Raw genomic sequence first — 24062 nt, 5'->3', positions numbered from 1 at the left:
TGCTCGGCGGATTTTTACTTCCTGTTTCCGCAGTCAGCGCTAACAGGGTAGCAACATGAAATTATTTCATTTATTCAGCTTTTTTGCAGCGTATTTAGTCGCTGACAGCAGTGACGTTGAGGTGAGTTGGTTATTTTTGTGTCAGCTTTGGCTTTTCGACAGCATTTCTTCATTTTTTTGCAGTAAATTTACAGAAAACTTCGTTTCCCTGCTAGCTTAATGTGCTGTCATTCAGCCTGTTCTGGTGCTGAATCCTGGCTGCTAAACATCCAAATGGGATGAAAACTCTTAGATTTATTTATCTTCTCTTGTGTGAATTTACAGAATAGTGTGGGGCAGTTCTTCAGCAGCGGTCACACGAACAACTGGGCTGTTCTGGTTAGTGTTTATTAAATATAATTCATCAATGATAAGCAGAAGAAACGCATCCGCCTCTGATTATCTGATCTTTTTAATTTAAACCAGGTGTGTACCTCCAGATTTTGGTTCAACTACCGACATGTGGCAAATACTTTGTCTGTGTACAGAAGTGTTAAGAGGCTGGGCATCCCTGACAGGTAATTATTTATTATATCAGGCAGGTATTTAGTATTAATTAGTGATATTAACATAAATGTAAACAAGGCTTCAGTGATAATCTTCAAATATTAAATCAGTCAGTCATTTTTATTCAGTTTGGGTTTAATTAGTTAGCTCATTATGATGCCAGACAACTTGATGTCTTTTAGCTTATTTGGTTTTTTTGACAGATAACAAATATTGTAGCATATTTAAAGCTGTTAACTAGATTTGTGGTACGTTATAATAGACTTTAAATTGTTTTATTTGCTGTTTACTGAGTAAAGCCTAGAGAAACTGAGCTTTTGTGTTTGTTTTTATGTTTTTCTAACTGTTAATCCAAATGACCATATAGCAGTCAGTGTTTGCCTACATAACTTTTTTATTTTCATTATTTACACATTATTAAAATACTGATAATTTGTGTTTTTACACTCTATTTCTTACCCTTTTTTTACCAGCCATATAGTTCTGATGCTGGCTGACGACATGGCGTGTAACCACCGAAATCCCAAACCGGCCACAGTGTTCAGCCATAAGAACATGGAGCTTAACGTTTATGGTGATGACGTAGAGGTGGACTACAGAGGGTATGAGGTCAGTTCAGTCCTTCTAAGCCTTTAAAATTAAAAAAATTAAGCACAAGAAATTTCTAAAATCTAATGCACTGACTTCACTGGAGTTTTATAAAAGCATTTTGCTTGGTTAGAACGTCACAAGAGCCTTTTGACATTCATTAAACACATATTTATATGCGTTTTGGTAGCGGTTTATTCATACTTTCTTGTAGTTTTCATGTGCATTCAACTTTTCATGTTCTTATTGTACTTCTGGTTGGTGGTTTGGTTCAGTTGTCTTATTTGTTCACCAGGAAATTAGCTGAAGACAGAACTCTGTTAGCTTATTTTTCCTCTGCTTTGAGTTTATTTAAATTTGAGCAACTGTGGGGCTGCAAGTTCACATTTGCTGTGATGCCATGATGTACAAAAGGGTTGATGATGATGAAAACAGAAGAGAAACATGAACACTTGACTAAAATCTGGTCTAAACTTAAAAACGTCAGTTTCTTTACAGCTTAAACAGATGGGTTTTTCTGACAGACGTTGTTTTTTGCTCTTACCTTAAATTTTGCGTTTGACGGGAAGCTCTCTGAGGACTGAAGTGTTAAGTCAGCCACCATTTGTGGATCTACAATGTTAAATATATAAGACATCTGATACAGACAGGTGTAAAAAGTTTAGTTTGAGAATGATGTCCTTTTCAACTCAAAATGTTTTTCACTGTTTTCTCAGTTTGCTAAGTTTTATTTACATGTATGTAATAGTATGCCTGATTTTCAGATTGAACTGTAGACTGAAAGGAAACATGGATCTGTTTCTTGTTTGTTTCAGGTGACGGTGGAGAACTTCCTGCGAGTCCTGACTGGACGACTTCCTCTTAGCACGCCGCGCTCCAAGCGCCTTCTTTCTGATGACCGTAGCAACATCCTCATATACCTGACAGGTATTTAAAGAAAACCCATTATTTCATTCATTTTTTCTAAAGTTGACTCGGTTTTCTTACATCCTCATGAAGAGTGACGTGCGATTATCAAAAATTTCACATAAGTAGACGCAGTAAAGCCCCATGTCATTACAAGATGAGACATCTGACAACAAATAGTCTGAGGGCTCACATTAGCATACACCAAACTGACTGCCTAACAATTCTATCAATAAAAACCTTTATTCCCTTATCTGCAGCACGACAGACTGCTGTCAGAGATCCATCTTTCAGACACAATCGCCTCATGAGTCATATGTTGATAAAACCTCTGCAGAGTGAATATAAAAACTGAAGTTGACAAATCCATTCAATTCTAATTCCTCTGCTATAAAGAGAGTCTGTAAACCTAAGGTTCTGTTTGTCCCGTTTGTTTAGTTTATTTTTAAGTGTTTGCTGATGGTTCATTCTGTTATAAACTGAAATCTCACCAGAAAAAAAAAAGTTGGTTTCTATTCAAACTTGGAAAACTATTAGACAAATTACTGTTTGATTATTATCGGCTCATTATGTTCTTACGTGAGAATACAGAATAACTTGAAGCTGAGGTTGAAGTAGAGATAAAACCTGATGGGGAGATGGGGACTAAGTATACATATTTTTAAGACTTAGTGTCACATTTGTGTTTTATTTTGGTTTTAGACACCGCAAAATGACTTATTTTTTGCAATAAATAATCTCTTTTGCCTTTTTGTGCCATGCTGTTTAATCTTTCTGGTGTTCTTCAGAAATAGTATAATAACATTAAACTAACTGCTTTTACTTGTAATGTAAATTAAACGTATATTACAGTGAAATATGATATTTAATATATTTTGGCCGAATGTATCTCGTGTCATCATCACGTTAGTTTGCAAATGAAAGCCTCAGCAGTGGTTTCTCTTCAATTAGATTCATGACAGTTATTGTGTTGATGTCTTGTGTGCTCTTTTCCAAAAGGTTAATGTTGAATTTAATCAGAATTAATTAACTTCTGTAACAAGCAGCAGAGATGAGTTTAGACTTGGATGATTTGACCAAACGATGTTGGAATCCAAGCTTTATTTATTAAAGAAAAAGTGTCTGTTTTGTGACTTTAATGAGACCAAACTGTGTCACTTTTTTGGTCTTTTTTTATACCATGTTAGGGTTATTTTTCACAAACACTCTAGTGTAAGAAGGAGAAATGCAAATCTATGCAATGCTATCTAATTTTTAAACGTCTCTGAAAGTAATCTATTTTTATCAAGAGTAAAAAAACAAAGCCGAGAAGAGTTGGGTTATATATTGTATCTTTTTATCTGCACTTGTTTACATCCTGTCCCAGTGATGAGGAAGAAAACTGAACACTAGTTTTTATTTTTATATACAGTATAAATTCTTTTTTAAAACAAAGCTTTTTCGTTCAGCATGTGTTTATGTTTTAAATTGAAGGTAGCTGCTTTTATCTCGTCGGTTTTTCTCTGCTGTTTTGGAAACATTGCCGTTTTGTGCTCCACTGACAGGTCACGGTGGGAACGGGTTCCTGAAGTTCCAGGACTCGGAGGAGATCAGTAACGTGGAGCTGGCTGACGCGTTTGAGCAGATGTGGCAGAAAAGAAGGTATGTGGGGTGATTAAACAGAGATGACACATGCAAAGCGACGTCTGATCCTGTTATTCGTCTGATGGAGTTCATTTCACTTGGCCTCTCCCCCCCGAGGGCTAATTAGCTGTGTAGCAGCAGAAACTCGTAACCCTTTTTCTGCAGGAGGTTCTCGTCTGATGTTTTCTGTCACGCCAAGCTTCAGTGAATTACATCATACATGATTTCACTGGCACCGACTTCAACTGCCATCTATCCAGTTTTCAAGTGTGTTAGCGTGATTATCTTTCTTGTAATTTGAGTGTTTTCAGGGATTTCTGTTCAGACATTTCTGTTAAATATGCCCACTTCACAACCGCAGATCTCCATTGTCATCATTTGCATTTTTGAGTATTTAAAAACTTCAGCCTCCAATAGTGAGGAGTGAAACGAGGCATTTTTAAAATGACGCACCTCTTTAGGTTTAAACAATTCATATTTTAATAGTTTATGTGAATAAATGGAGCATGTTGGTGGTCAATGATTCCCAAAGTTGGGGTCGGGACCCCAATGTGGGTCACCTAACACCAAGCAGGGGTCCTTAGATAATCTCCAGATATCAAGTTACAATTAAAAACCCAGTTTTTATTATATATTTACACCGTAATTGTTCAGAGAATTAAAATACAAGTCATTTAATGATTTAAAAAATAGCAAAATGGATGCTAAGACTGTTTGTGTTGTCCCTTATTTAATCGGATCATCAGCACCTTTTGGATATTTAGCCAACAGATGGGGTCACACACCTTTGTCACTGTTATTTTATGAGTCAGAAGCTGAAAAGTTTGGGAACCACTGGTCTAAGGGGTCTAAAAACAATATATCATTAGAGATGAATGTCGAAGGGTTACCTAAATGTTTGATTAAAAAGAAACATTAAAACATTTAAAGGTGTAATTTGTCTTTTCTGGTGGTACTTCTCACTTTTACTGCTTCTATAAACAGTTTTACTGAGAACTCAGAGCCATATGCGGTCTTGATGACACTTGTTTTTATTCTCAGTAAATCCTAATTAGAAGTGTTATAAATTGAGAGCAGTTAGAATGAATTATATTGACGTTGCAGGCCTTAAACTCTTAATAAAGAGGATCCTCATCGTGGTCCTCCACCGGGCTCCTTTAAGGTGTCAGAAAGTTATCGAGGATGTGAAGCTGCAGGCCGTGCAGGATGCAGTGACATATATGGGGAATTTAAACCAATTTAAAACCCTCAACGCTTGCTCCTAAAACTGTCTGTTAAACCCATAAGCATTTTTCAGGGTTCCTATAAGTTGTTTACATTTTAAATTTGTCAATCCAGCTCATTTGATGATTGCTTTCTGCAATTATCAGAATGTATTGTTGGTAGGGATGCGGTGAAGTTATTTTATTACGTGGTCATTATTGGAAGCATATTATAGCTAAGACTGATGCTCTCAAATCTGTTTTTCCCTCCAATGAACAGTCTAAAATAAATCTCCTAATATTCAATTACTATAATTCGATGGGGAAGAAAAAGGAGCTAATATAACAGTGTTAGTATGATTAACTAATAAATCAATCCACTAATTATTTCTGCTCAAATTGTCTTGTAACACTGAGGAGTACTGTTATGAATCTGAACCACTGAGCTGCTTAATTAGGCTTTATTGTCCCTGGTGATTATCATCGGTTATCTATCATAATTTGGCAAGTATGAGCAAAAACCAGGTCACAAACTGGATTTAATGTGCTATGAAGATGATCTAATATAGTCCTGCTTATGAAATCTTAATAATAATGAAATCTTAACATTATATAATCAGTTTTCAGTTTGTATTAACAGCTCCTTGGCCTATTTTACCCATGCAACACATCATATGTTCGACATATTTCAACCTAAAGTTCTGCAAATTGTTACATTTGAATGCACTCCTGTGTGGCTGTGATGTATAAAAATAATAAAAGTAAATATGGTGGTGTCTTTCTGCAGAGAGTGCCTCTGCTGTCCTCCAAAGTAATCATCACCAGAATGAGTCTCTGCTGTATTCAGGCCGCAGGCTGCCTGATAAAAGCTTAGCAACGCCAGCTTTGATGCTGATGTGATAATTGCATGCTTGAACTGCTAAACTAAAGTCACCTTTATTTATTTATTTATTTTTAATGTCGTCAAACCAACTTGACTCAGCGAGCTGGATTTAATTGTTTATGTCTGTCTAAACAAGGCAGAAATATTGCTTTGAAATTAATTTTTTATACAGGGGGGTAGAAATGAGGATGGAGGGAAAGGAGGTGAAATAGTGTGTAGGAGTGTTGCTGAATGGAGCTGTTGGTTTAATTGGTCGCCATGGCAACTGCAGTATGAAAGATGGTTAGGAGGTTTGTGTGATAACGGTTTTATTGGAACAAATGGATAAGTGTAATCCCAGCTGTGTTTTATTTGAAAATGTGTGTGATTATTTTATGTGTGTGTGTGTGTGTGTCCAGGTACAACGAGCTGCTCTTCATCATCGACACTTGCCAGGGCGCCTCCATGTACGAGAGGTTCTACTCTCCAAACATCATGGCTCTGGCCAGCAGTCAGGTTGGGGAGGACTCTCTGTCGGTGAGTTATTTCGTCCTCGATCGTTTATGTGAACATTAAATTAGGCCGTCCGGCACTTAGTTTCTGTTGAGCGTGCCGCGTTTAAAGACCTCACGGAAACTTCTTGGAGCCTCATTCTCTCCGGTAGTGTTTCAGCTTTTACAAAAATCAACCTGTTAGGGTTTATTAAAATTCTCTTTACCAGATTCTCTATGGAGAACCAAGCCACACCGAAACATTTAAAAACTAACTCACATAACTGTTGATTTGTTTTTGGGACAGCTAACAGCTAACATCATGTAGCAATCATCATTTCTGCTGCTGCCAAACAACAAAAGCAGCGTGGTTGTGGGTTTGGCAACAATAAATAAAATATACGATGCATTAATGATTATTTCTGTGGATTTATTTGTTTTGTTTTTTAAAAATAAGTGACACCTTTACCATACCGTAGCACCTTATTTCTTTTTATTTAAAAACAACCTAACAGCTGACCAAACTGCTGTACACGGTCTAAAATTCAATCTGCACGTTTGGCTTTTAACAGTACTTCAGTAAGCTGTTTAAAGTTCCAATAATTGTTTATTTTTTGCATGTTTCAGTGCAATAAATGATGACGATATTTGCTCCTAGTTAAAAACGGATGGGTTCCGTTCGATTTGACAGAAAACGAGAATTTTTGCTCCTTTATTTACTCATTTAGACTTGTTACTATGAAACCTTTTAAACTTCCTGTGGAGTAGCTCTACAGGAAGTTTTAAAAAAAAACCTATACATTTAAGTTTTCCTGTTTACTCTTTATGGTGTACATCCAGAAAGGTTCATTTGCAGTGCTCGCATGACAAGGTGTACCCTTTTTAACTTGCAAATTCATTTATTTATTTACTCTTGGGCCAAAACAAATATCTCTACAACTTGCAGAATGCTGATGCTTGGAGCTAAAAGTCTCACGGATCTAAAACCTGGCTAATAAAACCACATAAAACAGGATTTATATTCTTTCTGGGTTCCTATCAGGGGTCAAGTAGAATCCAAAGGACACATACAAACACTAAGATCTATGTTGATATAAATGTGCCAGAAAGTTTCCTTTTTTTGTGTAAAAGTGAAATTATGCTCACAAATTTGCCATATCAGTGCTAAAATGACAGTGATCCTTATCTAAACCTTAGATACTATAAGAATGTGACCTTTTGTTAAAACTCATCATCATGTTCGACTTTTTCGTAAGTTTTAGCCATGCACACACATCTACGAGTTCTCTCCATGCTGCGTGACACCGCTGATCTTTACGCACTTTGCTGCTCGTCTGAGGGGGAAAATGGCTCCGTTAAAAGCAGAGTTCTCAAAATACTTTTCTGTAGACGCCGCTGCACAGCGGTTAGTGTCAGTTCTGTTGTTACGCACTGACAGCATGTCTAAAAAGGCACCAGAGTCTTATCTTCTGTCACAGCTGGTGCAGTAATAAGATTTTACACATGATTATACGAGTCACTTTAAACTGTTCACTCTTACACTGAAAATAAATATTTCTTTTCTCTGTGATCAGAGATTCTGACTGTACGTTGTTGAGATTTTTCTCTTCACTGAAGCTCATGAGATGCCAAGCTTTATTTTGGATAATTTATGATCTCCTTCTTGTCTTTTTGTATCGTAGCACCAGCCAGATTTGGCGATAGGAGTCCATTTGATGGACCGTTACACCTTTTACCTGCTGGAGTTCCTGGAAGACATCCACCCGGCGAGCAAAGCCAACATGAACGATCTGGTGAGGATGTTTGCTTGATGTGCATTAATGGCTAAAGTCTGTAATTAGCAGAGTTTGACATATTTGTGTTTTGTTTTGTTTTTTAAATATTATGTTTATTAGGTATTTTGAAGCTTTATACAGAAAAAGAAAGAACAATAACAGGATACAAACTTATACAGCACTACTACAGAAAACACAAAACAGAAAACAGGAGGCATGTATACAGATTACAGCAATTGTTTGAAAGAAGTGACCAGTTTATATATAAACTTAAAGATATACAACTTTCGGGTTCACATTACTGGTAATTTAACTTTGAAATTTTGAAATATTCGAGCACACATTCCCATCACAACCAACCCATTTAAGCATTTAAGCTGTTTTTCTTATAGCTGAGCTAATTTCTCGACATACTGCTCGCCAGAATGCCTCTATAATATTACACTGACATATTTGTGTTTTAAAATAAAAAAAATCTGGGATTCAAAGTATTAGATTTGTAGTGCACACAATAAAAAATCAGATATTTTGCATTTTGGTCTTTGGTTTTGTGATAGCCTACGTTTGGAAAGAGTTTTCTATAAACATGAATATTATTATTTATGTTCATGTTCCTCTTTCAGGTGGTTTTAATAATATGTTGTGGCAATTTCTTTATTTCCTGAAAAAAAAAAGGCGGGTAGATAAAAGCACTGAAACAAAATGTAAAGCAAAGAAATGGTTGCTAAGTCATTTTGCTACTTTTCTGTCTGCAATTCTGAGCCTGTTTTCAACTCAATTTACTGGTAAGAACGTTTCAGTATGAACTAAATGTTAGTTTCAGCTGCAGAAACAAACCACAGTCATGCAGGATGTGTGACTGTTAAATTAAAAGTGGTTTAAGGGTTTCTACTTTTAAGAAAAAAAAAAAAGAGAGAGAGATTTCATCTTTCCACCTTCTCTGTCGGGTCTCATGAACTCGTCCAGAAGGAGTCGGATGAAAGTCACCCGGGCCCATCTGGATCTGGGCACACTTGAAACAGAATGTGTAATTCTGTGTCGCGGCTGTTTTGCCTGTGAGACGGTGGCTACGTGCAGCTCTGGGCCATGGCTCTGTTTCGGCACCGCCTCCCCCTTTTTCATCTTTTCCACTCCTGCAGAGATCCGCCGAGCCCAGGGACCACTCTTCATCTGCAGCACCAGGAGTTGCACTCGAAACACCTCTGACTAACGCTAATTACTCGTTCCAGTTCTCCGGTTTCTCTCAGATGCACTCTTTGTTCTGGTGCTATTTTGTGGAATTAAGGATCGATATTATTGATTTCCCGAACAACCCCATCAAGTTTTCTTTTTTAAAATCCAGTCTGAAAAGGTTTTTCTTTTTAAAGAAACTGCTCTCATGTTCAGTTTTATTCACTTTGTTTGTGCAGTTGAGCTTTTTATAAAGTTATTTTTAGCTAACAGGTGATATTTTTGTTGATTTTATTGTATGTTTTCACAAAGAGGCAAATTGGGCAATACATTGGGGTTTATACAAGTTAAAATCATCAAACACAAACATCCTATTTTTGGCATTAAAACTTCTTTAATCATGTTTGCTGCACATCTAAACTGTTTACCCAAATGTGTATAAATTCCTTTTTTTCCTGGCGATAATGACCTCAGATAAAACTCCAAATGTCAACATTTTCTCTAACGGAAAGCTGTATTTGTTTCTAATGCACAGCGTGTGTTTTCTCTTTGCTTCCTCAGTTTAAAGTTTGTCCCAAGAGTCAGTGTGTTTCCACTCCGGGCCATCGCACGGATTTGTTTCTGAGGGATCCGGGCAGCGTTCTCATTACGGATTTCTTTGGCAGCGTCCGAAAGGTCGAGATTACCACGGAGGCCATAAACTTAACCGACCCCATTCAGCAACAGGAGGAGAGGTAAGCTGAAGCTGGAACTTTATCTCACTCAAATGGCTGCTTTTATTTCTTATAATATATTGCAACAGGAGTGGTAACTTCTGAAGTGAAGCTTCTCCTTGTTGCACGTTTTATTGGTTTGATTCTTAAATTTTACACGAATGTAAAGGAGACTTTTCTGTCTATGTGCACTTCTACTGCATAGCTCCGTGAAAATGATTTGATATCCAAGTTTATTTATTTTACGTCTGTGAAGAACAGAGACATAAAAGCAAAAGGATGATTGCCCTGTTTTAATGCAAACAGCAAGTCTGTAGAAAAAGTAGCAAAGAAAAGTTCTAACAAGGAAACTCTTGGTGCTTTTGGAAGTGGGACAACCTGGATTAAAAAGCCCTGATCAAGGTCAGCCTCCCTGCGCTTTAATTGAAGTGCCACGGGCCAGATTTGTTTTATGTTTAGCTCACATCTAATGAGACTTTGATTTCAGTTTAGAACGCGTATCGATTCCTCCACTAATGATGTGTTGAGTAGCCTGTTTCTAGCAGCAAAAGGCACTCAGTGTATTTGTCTGTGGCTAACGTGTGAGTAATTCAGGCCCTTATTTTTCCTCCTTTTTCAAGCTGACCAATGACATGACCGATTGATGTAATTAAACATTTGTATTTGCAGCGTTTTATAATCAGTAAGAACACTGAAGCCTTTGTTACAGAGCAGGACGAAGATAACGAATTAGATACTTTTAAATCCTTGTTTGGCTTTCAGCTGTAATTCTGTCAGTGCTCCATAAGCGGCTGCGCTTGATTGGCTGTGGTGCTCTCTTCTGGTGGAAATCATGCATGTAGACTCAATTTACCAAACTTAACCGCTGTGATACACAAACTGAGCCACTAGATGGCTGCAGAGAGCTGTCACAGGTGAACAGACATTTGTTTTGTTTTATAAACCTCAGGTTATAATCCTACACAAGTAGATTATTGTATGTATGTGGATTAATGGCAGATCGTGATTATGATTCAGTTCTGAGCAGAGTTTAGTTTACTGGACTTATTTAAAGACCTAGTGGAAATTAAAGCTTTATGTAAATTTAGGCTCAATTTAGTTTATTGCCATGTGAACCAGAGACGGTGTTACAGTTCAATTAAACTCTTATTTTATGCAACTTTCATGTGTCATGAAATTAAAAAAAAGGTAAATAGAATAGGGTAAACAAAGTAGGCGTCAAATAAGACGAGACCATAGAGTAAAATGGTATTATAAAACTGCAAAATGGTGCTAAACCTTTTGCAAGTTGGCAACAAATGAGGATTTTAAATGACTAAAAAAATTACCTGAATAATTTACACATGAAAATTGGAGACAACAGTCCAGTGAATGGTGCAAAAAAAGAAGATCATGCAAGTGATTTACTATAAACTATTAAGTATCCACAGGGATTTGTGCAATCTTACATTCATAAATATGCATTCTTTCACTTATATTCTATCATTTCTCTGGGTTTAACTGAACCACTAAAAGGCATCAAAGAATAAAATGTGACCGGCTTCTAATCAGCAGCAGTTCCACTCATTAGATGTTTTGGCCCCGGGCTCGTTAGCCATTGCACACAACTTCCCCTATTACTTTCTTATTGATTAGGACCGACACATTAGGCCTGCCACGTCACGCAGGCACACCAGAATTGATTTGGAGTCGGCAGCCGCGCCAGTTCAGTCATAGAGAGAGACGTTTGATCTCCGCCTCTGATGCAAGAATCCAGCAATCCCCTGATTCGTTTGGAGCAAAGTTTACTGACGCAGCCTCCTTCTGCATCCAGGAGTTCAGACTTTGACAAATAGATTTATTTATTTTAAAATGTTGGGGAACTTGGTAATCATTTCAGACGGTTTTTTACGGGCTCATTCAGGGTTGATTATAAACAGACAGGAAGGTCTTCTCTGTGTTTCTAACGTCTGGGCTCTCGTGGATAAATCAAAAAAATGTGACTCACAAGATTATTCTAAATGAAACCCATGATTTCTTTAATTACCAAACCGTTTAGGCTGATTGAACCTCTAACAGTAGGAATATTGACTCTCGCTGGTAATTTTATTGCTTGCACAGACAATTACAGAATTTATAAATTAAATTTTCTGAATGTTAGAGCTGCTATTTTGAAGTATGTAAAATGCTTAATGTGTTCATAATTAGGCCATATAAATGTAGATTAGCCACAAAGGAGGAAAAAAAAATAGAAACTGAGCGTTTTGTGATCTTACAGGGTCTTTTTTCCTTCCCTTTATCTTCTTGATGAATGACAGTTTTTACTGTACTGTTTGGTTTTTATCCCCTAAACCTGGATTCTTATGTTTATTATGAGATTTTGGTCAGATATCTCACCTTACTGAAACTAAAATGAAGAAAACGAGTAGCAGCTCACCAGCCTGTTGGTCAGCTCTGACCCAGGCCTTTTTTTCTCGATTGTCTCTTGTGTTTGAGTTTATATTGATGATAAAATCCAGCCCACATTGAGCGAGAGAGCTGTAAGAACAAAGGTGAATCATGGTTTTGTTTGCGCTAACATTAAAAGGTTTTTTATTTTTTGTATAAAACTAGAAGAACAAGTCTTGCAGTAAAATCACATGAGAGGTGATATTTTAGAGGTGTAGCAACAAAATGTAAAATGTAGCAACAAAATGTTGAGCTTCTTCACTGAGTGTTCACAGACATATTTAGGGTTAGGGAAACATTGAAAATGGGGCTGTGGTTCCATCAGAAGGACGTAAACCGTTCTGTTGGCGTTCTGTGTCTTGAGGATTGTTATGCCAGACAAGAATAACCACTGATGGTCAAACATGAGGTGAAATCCTGCACCAGAGCACATTGCTCTTTATAAAAAAAGGAAATGGACCAGCTGCAAAGCATGTGTGTGTGTGTGTGTGTGTGTGTGTGTGTGTGTGGGAGGTAATTTTATTTTTTAAAGTTTACCCTCCTCCAGTTGTTGTTGTCTTTTCTCATACTCCATATAAAAGTTTTTCTTCTGAGTGTAAAGGCTCAAAACCGACTGATGGAAATCAATTTAGGAAAAATGCTTATTTATTTTGCATAATTGCATAGTTTTTAAATGCTAAAATAATTTACAGCTGTTCTGCTCTTTGAGGTCGTGATCACTAAGATTAAAAATTAGGTTTGGTTTAACAGGATTTCTTCTTTTATCATCGCATAACTTTCCAATCTGTGCAAATCACCAAGGCTGAAAGGTCTAAATCGATGCAGAAAGATCTTTCATTAGTATTTTTTTTCCCCCATAATTTGACATGGGGTAACATTGAACTAACTCCTTTTTTCGTTTGTTTGTTCAGTTTTTTGTTTCCAGCCCTGTAACGCTGTTGAACTCTTGGGTAGTCTTTTCTTCTGTTGCTCTTTTACGGACTCATCTTCCCACGACAGCTCAAAGAAAAGTATTAAGTTCAGACTTTTTTCCATCGTAAAGTTAAACCGTTGCACCAAGAGTCTCAGAGTAAAAGCACTTTTAATTTCCCAGCTTTAAAAGACATTATGTCATCCATTTAGACGTAAAAGGTTGCTGGTTTCAGCTCATCAAATATGAGGATTTGTTGATTTTTATTGGGATCTAATATCTAAAATAGTGTTGGATCCTTTAATCTAGGGGAGTCAAACCCAGTGACACAAGGGGGTCAAAATTTAAAAATTTGGTCCTAGCCAAGGGCCAATCACGATCAATATTTATTAAAAAAATACATAAATTAACCTTGGTTTTAGATGTATTATGTCAAATTATTCATATAGAAATATCAATGACCTTTTCCCAGTTACAGATTATACAGAATTTAGAGCAAACAGACTTTAATGAACACAGACAAATAGATTAAACTTCAAAAAGCTCATCAGTAGCAGTCATTTCTTACGCCTTACTCAGCTTTTAAATGAATTTTTTAACATTGAAACAGATTTTTAAAAAAAGCCATCAACAAAAACCTGATCATACAGAAATTAAAACTATATATTATATATTATTTAAGCAAATAAGAATCAGAGACTTGATCTGTCCCAGACTGGAGGGCCGGATGAAATGTTACAGAGGGCCGGATCTGGCCCGCGGGCCTTGAGTTTGACACGTGTGCTTTAATCCGTCCTCAGATCGTCCCTCTGTATACAGTATTACTGTCTGCCTAGAATTTCCTGTCACATGCCATTTTGAGGGATTTTAAAGGTCTTGGAAAAGACTTGGATTATTTATCACAGATCAAAATGATTAACAATAAACAAATAAAGGTATAGAGACATAAGTTTCTTATGAGGTCAGAGCATGGGGTGCGATTCTGAACACACACAAGGGGAAAGGAGGTTATTATTTGTCATTTTTATGGATCTTAGATTCCCTACCATAACCAGTCAGCCCTGCTTCTGCTCCTTCCTCCATATTGTGACCCATCTCCTCCTCCGCACCAGTATTTTATTTTTTATTTTTTATTGCTAAAGGCTAAAGGAGTTGGCTTGAGAAGCTTCTTTTGCTTCAGCCTCTCTCTGATGGCTGCTTCACTGTTGTGAAAGGCTGTGAACCATTGTTATTTTTAGACGTGCCGGGGTGCCATGTTATCACAGTCGAAGGTTTAGTGTTCAGCTGAAACGGTAAAAAGGAAGAAAGAGGTTATTTTTCTTTATTTAAAAAAAAACAAACACTGTATATGAATATTAAACGGTGAGGAGTTTGCTGTGTCGTAAACTTCCCCAGCACATAAAGATAATCTCACAAAGTAATCGCTAAGTGATTTCAAACCGGGGTCTTTGAGATTTCTGACCGTTTTTACAGTTAAAGAAAAAGTGTTTCATAAGACCTGAAAATGGGTTGAAGAGTGCTGCCAGTGTCCCCACAGAGAGAAGATCACATAAATCTTATGAAACGAGCTGTTATTAAATATAGTGCTGCTCTAGTCTGCTTTTGTCAGCTCATTCAGCCAAGTAGACAAGCGGAGGAGGATATTTAGAGAAGATGGGTGCATGTGTGTAAGTGCACATGCCAGACGCTAACTTATTTTGTAGCCTGAGTGCATTTCCACATTTTCTCCTCAGCTGGATCTTCCATTAACTGAATGGCACTTGATGGAGAGGATGTTTAAATGGACATGGGCCTAACGCTGTTATGACACTCACTTCAAGCCATAGAAGGTTGTTGACCGTAACACAACCGCCCGTGGGTTATGTAGTTCCCAGAATAATTATCGAATTAAAGCGGAATTCATACCCCATTGAATTATAATGTAGGCCTAATGTAATTTGCGACCTGCAGCGTTGGATCGGGTCTACAAAAACTGCTTAGGCTTTTAGTTCGGCAGATGTTAAAAGAAAATTTGTTTGACCTAAACGTGGCAGCTGGAGACGGCAGCGATATTGTAGCTGGAGGTGGGGAATCAGGGGCGGCCACGTCCATTAGAACCAGTTAAGTGGATCCTCCCCAGAATAAAGTGGAAAGTAGTTTGCGTTGAATTAGCGCTCATCTCTTGTGCTAAGTTTAAAAGGGGGAGGGATAAAGCAGCTGTGAGGCGTCCGCGCTTTTAGTGATATGTTTCTAAATGGCAGAAAGCGCTCGGAGCTCATGAAGAGCTCAGCGGGAGATTGTCTCTCTGCTTGCCAACTCGTCCCGATTTCTCTGTCTGTCAGAGAAGCATCTGCTCTGCCGCACATACGCGTTGAGATGAGAGCGTCGAGGCAATGGAGACGAACAGAAGAGAGTAAAATAAGAGGGCAAGAGAGCAGAACCCTGAAGGAAAAGTGTTGAGCAATAGTAACTTGAGTGAGGAAAGACACAAAAAAGAAAACTGGTTGCTTCACTCAGTAAGTGGTGGAAAGAGATTCGGGGAGGCTCACAGGAGTATTTGGCCCAATTTGTCAGAAGCTGGCTGGGTTGAACTTTCTAAGAAAGACAGTCACTCACTTGAACTTCCACTCGACTGTGACATTTAGCTGAGACGGCTGAATATGACTGTTTCAGAGACTGATGCTGCCGAAGAAACAGAACAACTTCAAACCTCCCTGTCACAGTATTTGGCAAGTTAGAGGAAAAATATTGTGATAGGGTTTTTATTATTATTATTTATATTATTATTTATTTTTTAAAATTTGCTTTGCTTTTATTTATTTATTTATTTATTCATGTTTTTCCATTAGCATTTATAAATCTTAAAATGTTTATTTTTGAGCAACCTTGTTTTTCAATAAGTAAAAAAACAGACATAAAAAAATCTTTTTACCCATTTTTCTGATGGCATCTTAGTCGGCAGTAAAACTTTTAGATCCATCCATCCATCCATCCATCCATCCATCCATCCATCCATCCATCCATCCATCCATCCATCCATCCATCCATCCATCCATCCATCCATCCATCCATCCATCCATCCATCCATCCATCCATCCATCCATCCATCCATCCATCCATCCATCCATCCGTCTGTCCGTCCATCCATCCGCTTCTTATTCTGGAGTCAGGTCATGGGGGCAGCAGCCTGAGCAGCGAATCCCAGACGTCTTTCCACAGCCACATCTTCCATCCTTTCTGGTAGGATTCCAATGTGTTTCCAGTCCAGCCGAGAGACGCAGCCTTTCCAGTGTGTCCAGGGTCTCCTCCGGGGTCTCCTCCTAGTTGGACATGCCTGGATCTCCTCCGTAGGGAGACATCTAGGAGGCATCCTTACCAGATGCCTGAACCTCCTCAACTGGCTCCTCTCGATGTGGAGGAGCAGCGGCTCAGATAACCAAACTAAGGGAGAGCCCAGCTATCATGAGGATCTTGTATCTGCGATCTCGTTCTTTCGGTCACTATCCAAAGTTCCTGATAATAGGTGAGGGTAGGAACGTAGACCGACCGGTAACCGGAGAACTTTGCCTTGCAGCTAAGCTCCCTCTCCACCACAACAGATTTTAATTTGTTTTTTAATAAAACAGTTTAGACGGAAATGTCTAATACTAAAAGGCAAACTGTTCTGAAACAAGAAGCTATCAGTGAAAAATGCTCATTTCACCTTTGATTCAGTCACCTATCTTCTCTAATCCAGCTCTCACTTGAAAATCAGAGGGGTCTGGAGGTGAAATCGGGGTTAAATTTTTAGAGCTCCAGCTTGCTTTCAGTCTAGGCCTTGCTTTAAAAATAAAAGACTTTTGATCTGGACTTCTTACCACTGAGAGAAACTCTGTTAAGCTGAGATGATTTGGCAGAAAGACTCCCACACAGTGAACTGAGGAGAAATGCAGCTGCGAGATATCGCCTCCAATAGCTGAGCGAACCTACTGCTGAGGTGATTTCTTTATAAAGGAGACAGTGCAGCGTGGCTTAGTTATGGTTAACAAATCCCATGAAGAAAAACAACGGTCTCAGTCTGTTCCTCAAATCCTTTCTGACTTTTCAATTGCTTTCATCCTTAAGCCTATTTGTTTCTACTCACCATGGAAATCTTTTCCAGAGAGAAAACAGGTCACACATGTTAGTTTTTTTTTCCTTTTTTGTGTTCGGCAGCTATAAGAGGAGTGTTTTATTTATGATGAGGATTTGTTGGTTCTTGACTTCATCTGTACACAATCTTCCATGTCCAAATTCTTCAGGTACACATGAGGATTTTTAATATGTATTTTTTCTGTTTTGCGTTTCTAATTCTTACTAGTTAATTGTTGTTGGATAAAATATCTTTATGTGCTCCGTTTACCTTCCATAGCCACGGCATTTTTGAACATCTGTAATTAAACTAATGGCGCCTATTTATAATTGCGTTTTAACCAGGTAATAATAGATGTGAATTGTGAATATTCATAATGAATAAAAGTATAAATTTTACTTGCATTAGGGCAGTTTTAATTATGCGCTGCCATTTCATAACTGCCACTCATCGCCCACCCTAATCACCAGATTTGGCTCCATTCTTCTTCAAAGTCAAATTCAACTTGCAGAGTGGGTGCTGTGAACAGCAGAAAAGAATAATTAATCTATTATTATTATTCGGTTTAACTTTGTTTTCAGGATAAAGGGGAGCACTTTTCCTGGATGTAGAGTCTCCGACTTATCAGAGTTAACTTGGAAATGTCAGTTTTGGGCTAATTTCCTGAATTTTATCTGTGGTTCTTCCTGTACCACGCAAGCTGGTGTTTTTATCATAATCTCATTTAACGGTCTGATATCAAGAGAGGACACACAAGCTGGTATTTGGTGTGCAGCATCAACAAACAATATCTTAATTGCTTTTAAAAATAAGCCTAATTGGAGCATTAAAGTTTGCTTTGAAGGTGTTGTATTGGTGTTAATTTAAAAAAAACGACACTGACTGGTTCAGGGGGGTCAAGACTTTGGAGCTCCTCTGAATAAACAATGTGAACAGGTTGGTAAAAAGACAAAACGAAGTATTTCAGATTTTCTTTTTGCTTCCAGAGTTAGCGATGTGATGGATGATTGATTTATGTTGAAGGGAAGGGAACAGGATGTAATTTTCTTCTTTTTTTTTGCATTAAATTACACCCTGAAACTGTCAGCAGAAATTCTCAGTCTGTGTTTTCTACACCCCCCCCCCCCCCAGCTTTTCTTTGGTAAATAATTGTCTTGCTCTACTTTTTGTTTAATGTAGCTGTCCTTGTTGAGTAAATGATGACAGAGTGCTGCTCTGTGTGTTTTTTGTCTTGCAGTTCTGTGAGTGAAGACGCGAACAAAGAGATGTACTCTTACGTGGACCAGCTGCCGGTGTCTGAGATCATCCATCAGGTGAGAAGAAACTCTCAAACGCGCACGCCGAGGATGCGTTTTAGTGTCCGTCTCTCGTCTGTCACACCTCCTGCGTTGGCTGGCATTTGTTCTGCAGCTCGTGTCTCTGCTGGCTGAAAGTGCGTCCACGCTTGTCCCTAATTTGGACTCGGAACAGAAAAGTTAGGCGCGGCGTCTACCAACAGATGTCTTTGTGCCGTTTCCATGGCGACGGTTCCGAGTGTGAAATGTGACTGCCTCCCGGTCGGCGTGCGGAGGGGGCCACCGTGAAATCCAGCAGAATGGGGCAGGCAGGATTGTGGAGAAGAATTGTGTATTCACCTCATTCCCAAATGGATTGTGGCTTTCAGTCAGGTCGACCTTCACAAATGAACACCTCTTCCTCCTCAATCCATCTTTTGAACATGCACGCTGCATTCAAAATAGCTCTTCTTTGGTCTCGTACCACCTTTGTAAGATTTTTCCATTATGAAGCCATTAAAAATACAATTTCTGTTCTCCCACTTCAGAAATGTAAAGAAGCGGCATTAACCTTTAGCAGAGAGCTGACATTGTTGGTGCTTCGGTTTGGTGTTCAGTTGAGTAAGCCTAAAGTACAGCGTGAACACGTTTTTATCAGCACATATTGAGTATTTTCTTTCTTCAGGTGGTGGTTTTATGTTATTGGGTTACACTTGTTCACATGTAGGATGGATTGCAAATCCTGAAGTTACTGAACGTTAAATATTCAGATTCAGAGGACTTCAGGTTTTAATAAAACGATTATTTCAGTTATCCTAAAACCTACGACTGTGGCTTATTTTACATAAATGAGCACTGATTGATGTATTTTCATGACTAAAAAACGGTGCACAATAACATAGGTCAGAATCCTTATTAATCAGGCTAACAATTAGCATAGATGCTAATTCAATACAGAAATTTATCCACATTTCAAAGTAACAACTAGACAACAATGTTCTAATAATCAGATAAATATTCCCTTTTGCTTGACTACGATGCATCAGTGTGTTCAAATAATGCATGAATGGATGAATGAATTAATCTGTTCTTAAAAAAAGCAATTGGTTCACCATCTAAATACAGACAGACAAACTGCTTTAAATATTTAGGTGTGCACGTTTTTCAGTTCACCTTTTTTCGTTTTAATGACGGCTGTTAACATTTTCAGTTCATGTATTTTATGACGCACGGGGATTATAACCTAAAACGTAAATACAGGACGATTATTTATTATACTGTAATGGCGTTTCTGCTGACCAAAATGTGACAGCTAAGCAGTTGTTTTTCCCCTCACTTTAAATGCGTAAACACATAGCAGCTAATCTCTGTGGCTGAATTAAAGCCGTGTGTCAAAACCTGAGCACCGTCAGTTGGCCCAGAGAAATTAAGCTGACCAGAAGCCCGAGCCCTGTCAGAAGCTTACCATCATGATGGGGAAACAGGAGGGGTCTCCACGCCCAGCGGCAGTCTGGAATATTAGCTCACAGTGGCCTGAGAAACATTTGCTAGCATCAGACCTGCTGCCTGCTGCTCACAGAGGAGTGCCTCATAAACCGTGTTTGCTCCTTGTGTATTAAAAATTACAGTCACACAACAGAAAACTTGCAAACACACCCCATTAAATCTCCTCCATCTGCTACCAGGATTCATATCTTGGCTTTTTGTTTGTCTCCTACTCCCCTTTTTATTTTTTGGCTTTTAAATTTAATCTTTCTGGTGTTTTTAAAAAAAAAAAATGCAGCTCAGAAAACACCCTCTGCAGCCCAGTGACCCCTGGCAGAGATTTTTGATTATTGGCTAACTCTCCCGCTGGGTTGAAGATGGGGTTCCTGACAGACTGAGTCCTTTCTCTCCCCTTCGCCGTGGTCCATCTGCACTGCAGCAGAGTGACCAGTGTCCGCCGAGCCCCGCCGAGCCCTCCTCTTTTTTGATTAGTTGTCAAATGGAGCGCGGTCTTTGTTTGCTGCAGCCTCAGACGTCCTCACCTGAAGATGGAGATGAGACTCAGCCTCGTGTGACAGACAGATTCTCTTTTAATTTAAAAGCCTGCAGCTGTTGTCAAATATTCATAACTTGTTGATCTTCCAGGGTAATGGCTTTTCTTTGCTAGCAGATCAGGCGATTGCTTGCAAATAATAAAAAAAAAGTAATCAGATTGACTGACAGTAGTTATATAAGACTTGTGTACAAACTTCTCATCGGTGGCGACTTGATTAATCCATTATCATTGAAGGTGTTGCCTTTATCTCCATCCAGCTTTATCTCACCCTGTTGCCAGCATCTAATCACATTATGTTCAGTGCTGGAAATAACTCAAGCTTCTTTCTCTCTCCTCCCTTTTCCTCTCTTGTGTATTGTACTTTTTTTTCATTTTTGTGTTGCTGAAAGCTCTGCTCTCTGGCGTCAAATTGTTATTTGTTCTTTTGCCAGCTTGACGCCACCCCATACGGCTCTGGAGAATTGAAAATGGAAACAGTGAAAATTAATTCTTTGTTTCCCCTCCTGTCCCTCGTAAATTCCTCCCGTCTTCAATCAGGCTGCAACAATGACAATGATTTTTTTTTTTTTTTTTAGATCACAGGTCAAGCCCAGTCTGTTTGTTTAATCAAATATCAGCTTGAATTTTCTTTAATGCTCAGAAATTCATGTTAATATCTACAGGAAAAGCAAAACATGTTTCATAAAAGAATAAAACACCCACTTCTTTAACTGTCAGCACTTGCTGGGGGCGTAAATAACGAGGTAATACAGCGAAGTGTCCTGGCGGCGCACAGCAGAGCTGGTCCTTTTATTTAAATCTGCACAACATAAATTTGCTGCAGCTTTGTCCTTGGAGCGCAAGTGTTTGGCAAGATGTTTCAGACTTCCCTCAACGACTATTAGCATCGTGTTAATTAGCTTCAATCAGTCAGATGAAGAACCGGTAATTGATTTTATTGGCGAATTAAATGCACAACACGGTGCGTATATAATGGCGACAGACTGCTTGAGTCTAGGTCTGCCCTCTTCTGTGAAAAGCTTTTGTCAGTGAAGGTCAGAGAGCACTTGTCACGTTTGAAATTACACTTTCGTCTCATTTTGAAGGAGTTTTGTCCTTTGCTTCGCTTATGATTTTTTATTTCCAAAAAGTAAAAATGAACTTCAGACTGGCTTCAGATCAGCGCTGTGAGTCTACAGCCGTATATTATTGGATATCTCAGGCAATAAGTATTTGCAGATTTCTTTTAAACCATTTCCAAATAGATTACTGGAAAAAGTTATTAATTAGGGACTTTGGAACTGGAGTGTTGGACCTGCTGCATTTATGCAACAATAAGATTTAAATACAAAGATTGAAATGAAAATTTGAAGTTATGACCCACGTTCCTCTATCAGTTTGCTCCTGACATTTGCTCTTCCTGTGCTGATGTGGCAGCCTCTCACCCTCGATCAGTCTCCTTTATCCTTCGGGCTGCCTCATATATAAAGACACACATATAAATAGACCTACTGTCATGGAAACCTATGTTCCCCACTGTCACAGAGGTCATCAGCGCCTGATGGCCACATGCTCGCAGACATCTCTCATGAGCATCAGTCAGTCTCTGCCTCGTCCTGCAGTTATGTAATCCTCCTGTTTTTGTCTTTGCCTTTCTCCTGGACACTTTCTCACCTCGACTGCAGGTGAAACTGCCCCGACTCACATGCTGGTGTGTGTGAATCCTGCAGTGAAATGACAGCAGAGCCAAACAAAAAAAAAGGGTTTGTTGCTATATTTATGCTGTTTGAAGTTGTTGACTGTAATAGATGTCTGAACTGGCCGCCAATCATTATTTGGGGGTATTTTTGCTCTCATCTCTGTGGGAGAGGTTATTGTAGTCCCAGTTCTGTGACATGGAAAAGATTGTTTAGGGTAATATCTCACTGGACTGACTGTTGGAGACTTGTTTGTGAAGGAATCTCTAAAATGTTTGCAGGGGCTCAAAGTCTCGTCGCTTGAATTTTAGACATGTTTACCTAACTTGTGCAACAAATTTTCCCTTTTAAAATATTCACAGATCTTTTGTGGGCATCTTTAATGCGTCTTGAACCCTTCTCAGTTAAAAAGAAAGAGACTTATTTTTATTCTAGAGCTGTAGGTTGATAACTGGGCAAATGTTTGGGGCTGCAGCCCTGGATGTTCAGGTCTAAAAACAACGTTAATGAAGAATAGTATTTATTAAAAAACACTGGTCTTTATTTGAAAAGTGTACTCCAGCAGATGAGATTATAAACATGAGGGCGGCTGCCAAGCTGGGTACAAAACGAGCCAGGGCAGGATCGATGTGGGCAACGAAATAATGTGCGTGGCCTAAAATACAGTTTTGAAAGTCATGCACACGGCAGTATGGCTTTCTGTCACGAACACTCAGGATTCTGTGAAAATTTCCCTGTATTTCTTGGAAATTTCTTGCAAATTTGAGTCTTCAGCTTGTGTCTAACGCTCTCAGCCCAGTGAGATACTGTTTTTAAGATGAAAATATGCTTGTAATTTATGAAAAAGTTGTTTCCAATTATCTAAAAGTTTAGAAATTGGCCAAAGTTCGGAATATTTAGACTCTTTAATGTTAGAAACAAAACAAAAAACAATTAAAAAAGGGGATGCAGTGTGCCTTTTTGGCATATTTTTGAAGCTGTGCTGCCGGTTTCAGGGATCAGTTGACACTTTTTGTGTTTGACACTAAAGTCACTGTTTGAAAGAAGATGTGAAGTCATTTCTCTACTAGTTTACGTTATTATGTTTTATGGTCGTAAGTCTGTGGTCAGATTTGCATTCCTGGTGAATTTAATGCAGTTAAAGTGCCAATAAAACATGCGTTCAGAAGGCTGTGGCTAAATATAACGCAGTCACAACTGCATTTTTATTCACTTCTGCAAAAACAAACCTCCACTCTGCCTGACTGGCAGAGTTTGGATGGAGTTTGATCAGCTTTGAGGCGTTTTTGGACTGAACGCCCACTTTAATGTCAGTTAGTCTGATGTCAGACAAACAAGACCAAATTTGTTCACTCGTCTGAGATGTTTCCTGTAGTTTCTGTCAATCTCTTACAAAGGCACCATCGATTTAGATGCTAAAAGCGTCTCTTTATAGTTTGAGCTTCATTATTTCTGCTGTTTGTCAAAGTCAGTCTGTTGAAGCTATTAGTCGTTAGTTTTTGTCGGAGACGCTCTGCTGAGGATACGGGGCTGACAGAGAAACATTTCCACCTTTTGTTATGCTCTTAAAATTGATTTTTCTTTTTTTTAACCCACACAGATCTCTTTGATGGGAAAGTATAAGGTGTTTCTTTTTTTATTGAGAAATTAAAGCTTGAAATATCCTGTTCATGTCTTATGCCCTCCATTTTTTTCGAGCTCTAAGTTCGATTGGGAAACTTCTGAACATTATTGAAGCCCAAAAGAGTTAAAAAAAAAAAAAAAAAAA

At 38.4% G+C, this 24062-nt stretch overlaps 1 protein-coding gene across 1 annotated transcript in view; it reads left to right on the top strand.

Moving 5' to 3' along the window:
- Nucleotides 1-24062, top strand: part of pigk (phosphatidylinositol glycan anchor biosynthesis, class K) — a 30823-nt gene continuing 6761 nt past the window's right edge. Inside the window, exons 1-10 of the mRNA XM_017411055.3 lie at nucleotides 1-121; nucleotides 325-378; nucleotides 466-557; nucleotides 1020-1155; nucleotides 1950-2061; nucleotides 3585-3681; nucleotides 6147-6264; nucleotides 7901-8011; nucleotides 9725-9897; nucleotides 18541-18616. Of these exons, the coding sequence (XP_017266544.1) occupies nucleotides 56-121; nucleotides 325-378; nucleotides 466-557; nucleotides 1020-1155; nucleotides 1950-2061; nucleotides 3585-3681; nucleotides 6147-6264; nucleotides 7901-8011; nucleotides 9725-9897; nucleotides 18541-18616 (1035 nt within the window). The 5' untranslated portion in view covers nucleotides 1-55. The remainder of the gene's footprint in view (nucleotides 122-324; nucleotides 379-465; nucleotides 558-1019; nucleotides 1156-1949; nucleotides 2062-3584; nucleotides 3682-6146; nucleotides 6265-7900; nucleotides 8012-9724; nucleotides 9898-18540; nucleotides 18617-24062) is intronic.

This window comes from Kryptolebias marmoratus, linkage group LG20, assembly GCF_001649575.2.
Source record: "Kryptolebias marmoratus isolate JLee-2015 linkage group LG20, ASM164957v2, whole genome shotgun sequence".
NCBI lineage: Eukaryota > Metazoa > Chordata > Actinopteri > Cyprinodontiformes > Rivulidae > Kryptolebias > Kryptolebias marmoratus.
The sequence above is the reverse complement of the archived record's forward strand: the minus strand, read 5'-3'. Positions and strand labels throughout refer to the sequence as shown.